At 41.6% G+C, this 12,077-nt stretch overlaps 1 protein-coding gene across 1 annotated transcript in view; it reads right to left on the reverse strand.

The window, feature by feature from the left end:
• LOC123756273 (uncharacterized PE-PGRS family protein PE_PGRS10-like) overlaps positions 1-12,077 on the reverse strand; it is a 246,406-nt gene that overhangs the window by 49,801 nt on the left and 184,528 nt on the right. The window contains exon 7 of the mRNA XM_069305676.1: positions 7,148-7,425. Within this exon, the coding sequence (XP_069161777.1) occupies positions 7,148-7,425 (278 nt within the window). The remainder of the gene's footprint in view (positions 1-7,147; positions 7,426-12,077) is intronic.

Here is a 12,077-nt window from a genome sequence, read left to right on the forward strand (position 1 = left end):
TTGTGTTCCTCACGTGTGCCCCAAAGAATGAGGTGATTTGGTGAAATGCTATGCCCAAGATTACCATCCGAGTTGCCGTCGGGGAAGTGGCTCAAATAGCCTCGGCTATCACTTCCTTTTGACGGCCGTGATGGTCAAGCGGATTAAGGCGCCCTGTAGTTACCAGTTGCGTTGCTTCTGGGAGTATGGGTTCGAGTCACTTCTGGGGTGTGAGTTTTCATTCGCATATAGTCCTGGGGACCATTCAGGCTTGTTCGCATTTGTGTTCCTCACGTGTGCCCCAAAGAATGAGGTGATTTGGTGAAATGCTATGCCCAAGATTACCATCCGAGTTGCCGTCGGGGAAGTGGCTCAAATAGCCTCGGCTATCACTTCCTTTTGACGGCCGTGATGGTCAAGCGGATTAAGGCGCCCTGTAGTTACCAGTTGCGTTTGCTTCTGGGAGTATGGGTTCGAGTCACTTCTGGGGTGTGAGTTTTCATTCGCATATAGTCCTGGGGACCATTCAGGCTTGTTCGCATTTGTGTTCCTCACGTGTGCCCCAAAGAATGAGGTGATTTGGTGAAATGCTATGCCCAAGATTACCATCCGAGTTGCGTCGGGGAAGTGGCTCAAATAGCCTCGGCTATCACTTCCTTTTGACGGCCGTGATGGTCAAGCGGATTAAGGCGCCCTGTAGTTACAGTTGCGTTGCTTCTGGGAGTATGGGTTCGAGTCACTTCTGGGGTGTGAGTTTTCATTCGCATATAGTCCTGGGGACCATTCAGGCTTGTTCGCATTTGTGTTCCTCACGTGTGCCCCAAAGAATGAGGTGATTTGGTGAAATGCTATGCCCAAGATTACCATCCGAGTTGCCGTCGGGGAAGTGGCTCAAATAGCCTCGGCTATCACTTCCTTTTGACGGCCGTGATGGTCAAGCGGATTAAGGCGCCCTGTAGTTACCAGTTGCGTTGCTTCTGGGAGTATGGGTTCGAGTCACTTCTGGGGTGTGAGTTTTCATTCGCATATAGTCCTGGGGACCATTCAGGCTTGTTCGCATTTGTGTTCCTCACGTGTGCCCCAAAGAATGAGGTGATTTGGTGAAATGCTATGCCCAAGATTACCATCCGAGTTGCCGTCGGGGAAGTGGCTCAAATAGCCTCGGCTATCACTTCCTTTTGACGGCCGTGATGGTCAAGCGGATTAAGGCGCCCTGTAGTTACCAGTTGCGTTGCTTCTGGGAGTATGGGTTCGAGTCACTTCTGGGGTGTGAGTTTTCATTCGCATATAGTCCTGGGGACCATTCAGGCTTGTTCGCATTTGTGTTCCTCACGTGTGCCCCAAAGAATGAGGTGATTTGGTGAAATGCTATGCCCAAGATTACCATCCGAGTTGCCGTCGGGAAGTGGCTCAAATAGCCTCGGCTATCACTTCCTTTTGACGGCCGTGATGGTCAAGCGGATTAAGGCGCCCTGTAGTTACCAGTTGCGTTGCTTCTGGGAGTATGGGTTCGAGTCACTTCTGGGGTGTGAGTTTTCATTCGCATATAGTCCTGGGGACCATTCAGGCTTGTTCGCATTTGTGTTCCTCACGTGTGCCCCAAAGAATGAGGTGATTTGGTGAAATGCTATGCCCAAGATTACCATCCGAGTTGCCGTCGGGGAAGTGGCTCAAATAGCCTCGGCTATCACTTCCTTTTGACGGCCGTGATGGTCAAGCGGATTAAGGCGCCCTGTAGTTACCAGTTGCGTTGCTTCTGGGAGTATGGGTTCGAGTCACTTCTGGGGTTGTGAGTTTTCATTCGCATATAGTCCTGGGGACCATTCAGGCTTGTTCGCATATATATATATATATATATATATATATAATATATATATATATATATATATATATAATATAATATATATATATATATATATATATATATATATATATATAATATATATATATATATATATATATATATATATATATATATATATATATATATATATATATATATATATATATATATATATATATATATATATATATATATATAGATTACAAATGCTGAACCCGGTGCTTGGAGATGCTGCAAAGGACCTTCTAGTGGAACTTACCAGATTCTCCAACATGTGTTTGGCTGGCGGCATCCCAGAGGATATCAGGCCTGTCTTTTATGGAGCAGCACTCTGTGCTCTAAAGAAGAAGGATAGGGGTATCAGGCCCATTGCCGTTGGCAACACCCTCCGACGCCTTGTAGCTAAGGCTGCAGTGAGATCTATCAGCCAGGAAGCAGCCACCTTGCTGAAACCTCATCAGCTCGGGTTTGGGATTCCCCTAGGTTGTGAAGCTGCAGCACATGCAGCGCGGGCTTACATTGTTGATCTCCCGGACCAGAAGGCACTAGTAAGCTTGACTTCAAAAATGCCTTCAATCAAGTGAGACGAGACGCTGTCCTCAGGGCTGTACACAACCATTTCCGTCCCCTTTACCCATTCATCCGATCGTGCTACAGTGGGGACTCTAAGTTTCTTTTTGGGGAGCATGAAATAAACTCCTGTGAAGGTGTCCAACAAGGTGACCCCTTGGCCCCCCTCCTTTTCTGCCTAGCTATCAAAGAGGTCACTGATAGTCTGACAAGCGAGCTAACATCTGGTACCTGGATGATGGCACTCTAGCTGGAACTCCGGAAACCATTTTGGGGGATATAAGGAAAATCCAGGAGCAGGGAGCAGCGTTAGGCCTCATTCTCAATGCATCCAAATGTGAAATAATCTCCCGCAACCCAGACATCACTGGGCAAATACAAAATGCTCTTCCAGACATTCTCGTTGTCGAGCCACCGGACTGCACTCTCCTGGGTGCCCCCATTGGCCCACGAGCAATCGAGGAGGTCCTGGCTGCAAAAATCACTGACCTAAAGAGAATGCAGGACAGGATTCACAAGATTGATGCCCATGATGCTCTCTTTCTCCTTACAAGATGCCTGTCTCTCCCTAAATTGACCTACTTTCTGAGATGTTCTCCATCCTACAGCAGCCCTAAGTTAATGTGTATGACACCCTTCTGAGGTCCATGCTGGTGAAAGTCCTGAACCTGCCATTGGACGACTCTCAGTGGGAGCAAGCAACCCTTCCTGTAAGACTCGGCGGCCTTGGTGTCCGCACAGCCTCCCAAATTGCTCTACCAGCCTTCCTTTCCTCCTCTCATGCATCGCACGACCTCGTCAGTGATATTTTACCTGCAACCCTGAGAGATTCAGCAGGAATACACGATCCTGCTTTCACTGAATGTTCAAATCAGTGGAATGTTCTTGCAGCCCCAGCAACCATTATAGAGCCAACAAAACAACACAAACAGTCCGGCTGGGACCACCCTCTAGTGGAAAAAGTAGCTGATGCCATGCTAAGCGTCGCAAACATCAGACAAGGAGAAAGCCCGCCTCAGAGCAGTGCGTGCCCCCCATGCAGGAGACTTCCTCCTGGCAGTACCCATGTCTGCAATGGGCACGCGCCTAGATCCAGAATCCCTTCGTGTAGCAGTGGCCCTCCGCCTTGGTGCCCCAATTCACACTGAATACAAGTGTATTTGCAACAGGGTGGAAGCAGACCAATACGGACTGCATGGGTTGCATTGCAGAAGCACAAAGGGCTGGCATGCAAGACACAACGAGGTCAATGACATCATCAAGAGAAGCCTCGTCTCAGCTGGGTGCCCAGCGGAGAGAGAACCTCGCATCCCAGGGGTCCAAACCCCGGATTTCCCAGCACTTCGCCCTGATGGCATCACCATATACTCATGGAAGGAGGGTAGACAGTTTGGTGTGGGACTACACATGTGTATCCACCCTGGCTGACACCTATGTACACTTCGGAGCTGATCAAGCAGGTGGGGCGGCGAACCACAGGGAAACAGCAAAATCACTCAAGTACAGGTGACTGGAAGGTCAATACCTCTTTGTTCCCATAGCGTCTGAGACGCATGGCCCCTGGGGCAAGAGTGCCTTGGGATTTCTCAAGGAATTGGGGTCCAAGCTCATTGACGTCACCAGAGACCCAAGGGCTTCCAGTTTTTTATTTCAGCGTCTCAGTGTGGCGATCCAGAGGGGAAATGCTTGCTGCGTCCTCGGTTCCTGTCCAGAAGCGGAGGAGCTTCAAGAGATCCATAACCTTTAGGCATTTGTCTTGTATGTTTTGTAACCTTTAAATACACAATAAAGGAAAAAAAAAGGGAAGGGGGTGGTAGGAGAAAAGCACACAGAAACTGTATTAGAGGGAATACACATTCCCTCCAATGCGTTATGTGTGGTTTCCTCCGAGGCTATGGGTCCCCCTTCTTCCAGCCAGAGGTGGTACTCCCTTCCCTATATATATATATATATATATATATATATATATATATATATATATATATATATATATATATATATATATATATATATATATATATATATATATATATATATATATATATATGCAACAATGATCACAAAAACACTTATTCAAGTATGCAGAATAACCACATGTGAAAAATAGAGAATGCTTAACGCGTTTTCGGCTAATTCACCTATTATTAAACAAAACAAAGACCTGATTATATTCTACAAAACCAAGAAGACTTCCGACATCCTTATCAAAAACAGCCCGAATCCGACGGAGAAACCTCTACAGCAGTCAAGCGTTGTATACATGTACGCTTGCCCCCACGAAGGATGTAACCTTCAATCTAAGTACATAGGTATGACTTCGACCAAGCTGACGAGGCGTTTGACATGCCATCTTCAATCCGGTGCCCCTAGGAATCACACGAGACAAGCCCATGACATCACTCTAACAAGAGAAATGTTTAACCAATTACCTGTATAATAGAAAAAACTCATGATGTAAAAAGTTAACAAATTCTTGAAGCAATTCACATAAGAATAGAACAACCTACCATGAACACCCAAATCACAGAACTATTTACTCTACCCACCATGAGAGTAAGGACAAGACCAGAATATAACGATGCCAACATAGAAGACACAGTTCAACATAACAGGCCTAATACATCTGATTAATCTCTGTATGTGCTTCGTCCCTCCATTTATTCCCTAATATATATATAGTATATAATATATGTATGCATGTATAATATTGATACAGTAAAATCACTAAGTGCAGTGGTTTAGGGCAGATGGAATGCCACGAACATATAAAAAAAGTGAAAACAAATTAAAATAAAACTGCAATGTTGACTTCTTTACGGTGTAATAATTACAGGATAAAACATAGGGAATGGAAAATTTAAATACTTAAATATGAAAAATTCAATTAGACAAATCTCAAACCGAAAATAGCTGCATAAAAACTTGACCCTTATTCACAGGGTGCAAAACAATCAATCAATCAATTTAACGTTACGTTACAGAACATGAAATAAAATTGGTGCTTGAAAATACTGTATGCTAGACTGTGTAGATCTATCACCACGCCAGGTAGTCTGAGGGTTGGTCTGACAGCCTGAGCACGAGAGAGTATTCGGCTGATGGAGGTGGGCCGGCTTCTATTTATATGGAAAAACGGCCGTCCAGGTGGCGCTGGTGTAGCGATAACTAGGAGCCAGAATGTACAAACAATCGGCTTGCTTGTTACCAGCCAGTGGCGTGATCCTGGAGCCGTCACCAGGTGCGGTGGGCTGACAGGCCCTGGGGAAGGTAGCCTGGTGGTACACTGTCTAGACGTATGAGCACTAGTTGTTGTTGTCGCTGTAATTCTTGAATATGTAGACGTGGTGTGGTAGAATGAGCGACGATGGAGCAAGCCTAATCTCCTTCCTAGAGAGATTACATTGACAATATATATATATATAATATATATATAATATATATATATATATATATATATATATATATATATATATATATATATATATATATATAATATATATATATATATATATATGTCGTACCTAGTAGCCAGAACGCACTTCTCAGCCTACTATGCAAGACCAAATTTGCCTAATAAGCCAAGTTTTCATGAATTAATTGTTTTTCGACTACCTAACCTACCTAACCTAACCTAACCTAACTTTTTCGGCTACCTAACCTAACCTAACCTATAAAGATAGGTTAGGTAGGGTTGGTTAGGTTCGGTCATATATCTACGTTAATTTTAACTCCAATAAAAAAAAATTGACCTCATACATAATGAAATGGGTAGCTTTATCATTTCATAAAAAAAAATTAGAGAAAATATATTAATTCAGGAAAACTTGGCTTATTAGGCAAATTTGGCCTTGCATAGTAGGCTGAGAAGTGCGTACTGGCTACTAGGTACGACATATATATATATATATATATATATATATATATATATATATATATATATAGTATATATATATATATATATATATAATATATATATATATATATATATATAAATAAAAAGTTCAAATAAAGTAAATATATATGTGTACATACAAAAGAATGGGGGTGGTAGGAGAAGATAATATTAGTGTTCAGTGAGAAACCACAAGGTCTCCTCTGAATACTTTTTATTTTCTTCTCCGAGGCTATGGGTCCCCACATTGGTACCATAGGTGGTACCCTCACAAAAAAAAGAAATATATATATATTATATATATATATATATATATATATATATATATATATATATATATATATATATATATATATATATGCGAACAAGCATAAATGGTCCCCAGGCATATATGCAACCGAAAACTCACATCCCAGAAGTGACTCGAACCCATACTGCCTGGAGCACAATACAGCTGGTGACACCTTGACCACTCGACCGGACAAAAGATGATGGTAGCCGAGGATATTTCCCCATCATCCCGCCAGCACTCTGATGGTAATCATGGGGCATAGTGTTTTATCAAATCATCTCATTCTTTAGGGCACACGTGAGGAACACAAATGCGAACAAGCCTGAATGGCTTGTTACCATTACTGTTAAATTGGTGATGCTAGGATTGCTTCCCTTTACGTAGGGGATAATTGAACTCTGGAGTTAACCGGCTCTAGTATCCGGCATACCCAGTTTACTGGCTATTGTTCCTGATCTATCCAGTTTACCGGCTATAGTTCCTGACGTACCCAGTTTGCAAGTTATAGTGTCTGACATATTCAGTTTACCAGCAATAGTTACCGAGTTACCGAGCCAGACCGCTGACTCACCGGTTTGCTGCGGGGTCCCAGAAAATCTCTGGAGGTAGTGGTCAGAAGGTCACCGTTGCAGGAGCTGAAGGAACCATTGTCTACGGAGCACCTGGCCCCCACCACACCGGCGACACCCACCACGCCGCCCACCCCAACCACGCCGCCGACCCCCACCACATGACCCCCGCCAACCATGCCTCGTCCAAGCCTGATGCCGCTGACGATACCGCCACCATCGCCGCCTCCAGTGCCGTCGCCAGGAGCCTCCTCCATCTCAACAACCTTTCTACTGGAACCTGAGGAAAAAAATAAATGAATAAATATGAATTTTTTTAAGGGGTTTAATTATTGTTAGTATAAAATTCATGACATGAATATTTAAAAAAAAAAAAAATTCCGATGAGCAATTACTACTATGTTTGCTGTGGTTGTGATTAATGTCAACATTATTATTAATTGGATTGTTATTAACTACATTGACAATATTATTAGTATTTTTTTTTTTCGTTAATTTTACCAATATATATATATATGTATATAATATATATATATATTATAATATATTATATTATATATATATATATATATATATATATTATATATATATATATATATATATATATATATATATGTGTGTGTGTGTGTATATCACGAAAATAAACACGTGATTAAAAATGTGACAATGTCAGACCACGGAGGAAAAATGAAACAGGAATTTCCTTAAGTACTTTCGTATATTAATACATGGACTCCTTCTGAAGATGTATTAATATACGAAGGTACTTAAGGAAATTCCTGTTTCATTTTTCCTCCGTGATCTGACATTGTCATATATATATATATATATATATATATATATATATATATATATATATATATATATATATATATATATATATATATATATTGGTAGCAGTATTTCTTGTAAACATATGTTGTTGAATATGACCGTAAAGGTAAGATTAATAATTCTAACACGAATTTTCTCAATATTTCCTATGTTTTTCTTCACTGTCGGGGTAATACAAATATCAGTTCTCCAAAATTATTTTTTTAATTGTCTGACGCCTGAACGCGTTTCATAATGTTTATTACATTTTCAAAGACTTAATTTACACACAGATTCATCAAACTTATACTCATTTTGAGTGAGGTGAGCAAACTTATAACAAACACAAGTCAGAACACAGAACAATGGGTATAAATTGGATAAGAGAACTGCAGAAGGCCTATTGGCCCATACTTCCTCTTGCTGCTTCCATATTGGTTCAGGGTCTTGAACTGGGAAGAATATAGTTGTGCATTAATTGGCTGTTAGCTGCTGGTGTTGACTTTTTGATGTGTAATGCCTCACTGATGTCGAGCCGCCTGCTATCAATGTACCTATCGAGTATTTCTGTGTTGTTTCTTAAGATTTCTCTGGTGTTGGTCTGGTTGTGAGGGGAGATTATATGTTCTTTGATGGAGTTCTGTTGCTTATGCATTGTTAATCGCCTGGAAAGAGACGTTGTTGTCTTGCCTATATATTGAGTTCTTTGGGGCTTACAGTCTCCAAGTGGGCATTTAAAAGATAGACGACGTTGGTCTCCTTTAAGGCGTTCTGCTTGGTCCTAGGAGAGTTTTTCATGAGTAGATTGGCCGTTTTTTTTTTTTGGTTTTATAATATATTGTCAACTGTATTTTCTGATTTCTGTCTGTAGGGAAAACGTTCCTATTAACAATATCCTTCAAGACCCTTTCCACTGCTGTATGAGCCGTCGAAAAGAAGATCCTGTAAAATAGTCTAATAGGGGTACAAGTGTTGTGTTGGTTGACTCTTCAAGAGCTTGAATGGCGTTTCACATTTCTATTTATGATGTCTTCAACGAAACCGTTAGAAAAGCCGTTGTTGACTAGGACCTTCCTTACCCTACAGAGTTCTTCATCGACTTGCTTCCAATCTGAGCTGTGGCTGAGAGTACGGGCCGACATAAGCGTTGACAACACTCCTCTTATACCTGTCTGGGCAGTCACTCTTGGCATTGAGGCACATTCCTATGTTGGTTTCCTTAGCGTAGACTGCAGTCTACACTAAGGAAGACTTCAGTGTAGACTGCAGTCTACAGTACATTCCTATGTTGGTTTCCTTAGTGTAGACTGCAGTCTACAATAAGGAAACCAACATAGGAATGTGCTTCAATGCCAAGAGTGACTGCCCAGACAGGTACAAGAGGAGTGTTGTCAACGCTTATGTCGATCGTGCTAATATGATCAGGATCTACATATTCCAGATAATATTCTATAAAACCAGAACCTGATCAGGGCCCTGATCATATTCTACAAAACCAAGAAAACTTCCGAACTCCTTAACAAAAACAGGCCGAAGCCGATGGAGAACCCTCTACAGCAGTCAAGCGTTGCATACATGTACACTTGCCCTCAACGAAAGATGTAACTTTCAATCTAAGTACATAGGTATGACGTCGACCAAGCTGACGAGGCGTTTGACATGTCATCTTCAATCCGGTGCCCCCAAAAATCACATGAGACAAGCCCATGACATCACTCTAACAAGAGAAATGTTGAACAAAAATATCTGTATAATAGACAAAACCCAAGATGCAAAAAGATTCCAAATTCTTGAAGCAATTCACATAAGAATAGAACAACCTACCATGAACACCAAAATCACGGAACTATTTACTCTACCTACCATGAGAGTAAAGACAAGACCAGAACATAACGATGCCAACACAGAAGAGTCTCTTAAAGTGTTTGACTAATGTGGATGACAATTGTAGAGTTTTTGTTGATCTACAAGGAGCATTTGATAAAGCCAATGGGGAAATAATCTTATACGAATTAACCAATCTGGGAATAACAGGGAGATTGCTACACTGGATAAGGGATTATCTACAAGGCAGAAAGGTCAGGTGTATTACCAGGGATACATGTCTGAGGAACGGAGGTTTCAGTTAGGTACCCCACAAGGGGGAGCATTAAGTCCCACCTTATTCAATGTATTAATGAACAGATTAGCATCAGAGATGTATCTCCAGGGGTCACGACGATCATATATGCTGATGACATTCTTATACAAGGCACTTCTGGAACAAAATTCAAACTGCTCTTAACATACTTGGTACAACCTGTCACAAGTTAGGCTTAGTTATAAATGCAGATAAAACCAAATACGAGTATAGGAAACGAAGAAATATAACACTTACTCTAAATGGTGTGGAACTGAGCCGTGTACAGAAGTACAAGTATCTGGGCATGTATGTTGGATACACATGTGAGAGTAAAAATGCTGAAATAAATCATATCAGCACCTTATGTAAAGCCCGTCTGCATCCTCTAAAAGCACTGGATTTTTTTGGTAAAGGTGTTGGGGTACCTATCTTACGGATGTTATACATAAGCACTGTTCGGTCCCTGATAGAATTCGCAGCACCCGTATTGTCTTACACAGGCCAAGGCAGAATTCAAAGAATAGAGCTGATACAGAACGAGGCTATGAGGATTATTCTTGGATGTCAAAGAAATGCAATGATTGAAATAATGAGAATGGAAAAATTTACAGAGTGTGTGTGATAGAGTCCGTGACATTAACACTAGAGTATCTATTCGTTTGATGCGGAGGAAAAGGAGGGGATAAGCTGTTTGAGAGCGTTCAGACCTGCTTGAGTGACGTACACACTTCCAGGAAACTGAGGGAGACACGCTACACGAGGGGATTAGCTCATGACCTCAGGGAATACGACGTACTTGACTGCTGTAAACCCTCCCGACAGTGTAATATGTCTGTCCCTGGAAAGTACAGAAAATAGACGTCGAAATTGTACCCCTCAAGGTGAAAAAGATTCATCATGAACCGGGACAATTACGGTGTATGTATGGAAGCATGATATCTCGGTTACCAAGAGGCAACAGTTTACATGTATATTGCGACGGGTCGGTGGCGGAGGATGGCAGGGCCGGGTGTGGTGTCCTAATAAGGGATTATACGGAGTTTGGGACTGTGGACAGGATAATTGAACTCCGGCTTAGTAATTATATATCATCCACACAAGCTGAACTGCAGGCCGTTCTGGCGTGTTTGGAGGAAGTAGTCATGACGACAAAATGTTTTTGTATTTGTTGATAGCCGAGGAGCACTGGAGTCCTTAAACAGTCGAAACCCAGTCTTCATGTCTATAGTGGAGGACTGTAAGAGAAGAATAACTGAGATACAGCTGAAAGGTTATAGTGTGAAATTCATGTGGATTCCATCTCATGTTGGAATAGTGCCAAACGAGGTGGCGGATGACTGGCCAAACGTGCCACATCAAGACCACAAGTTGACATGAATGTGAATTCACAATGAGACAAATAAGAAGCAAAATCAGAAATATTCAGGCACAGGCGGGAGTGGAGAGGAGAGAGATAATGTATGAGAGTAGTCAAACTATGCAACACTACATGTATGTGAGTCAAAACACCCATTTCACTTATGGTAAAAGGAGAAATGCTTGGAGTGACTCTGTGTACATGCGGCTCAGGCTTGGGTACAAATATTACTGGGAATATGGGATAGATGTTCATGATAATGACACGAAGTGTAAACTATGTGGTATGTTAAGGTCTCACACCCTTGCCCATTATATTCTTGATTGTCCGTTGATTAATGTATATAGAAACACTGAGATAAGGACTGTTCCTGAACAAATAGCCTGGATGTGTCACAACGGAAAGGTTGATGATATTCTTGAGAGATATAAGAATTTGCACCAAGATTGTAATATTTTGTTGAATTATCTGCAGGTGTATTGCAAATTGTCTATACAGTATACCTAGGTCATAAAAGTATTTGTGTGTACGTCTGATACCATACTACTGTGAAGGAGGAAATGTATATGTTTACCTCTCAGAATGTTTGGTAATGTGTTTATTTGTGATGTGTGTCTATGTATATATTAACACGTTGTAC

The sequence above is a fragment of the Procambarus clarkii genome, chromosome 56 (assembly GCF_040958095.1).
Source record: "Procambarus clarkii isolate CNS0578487 chromosome 56, FALCON_Pclarkii_2.0, whole genome shotgun sequence".
NCBI classification, from domain to species: Eukaryota; Metazoa; Arthropoda; class Malacostraca; order Decapoda; family Cambaridae; genus Procambarus; species Procambarus clarkii.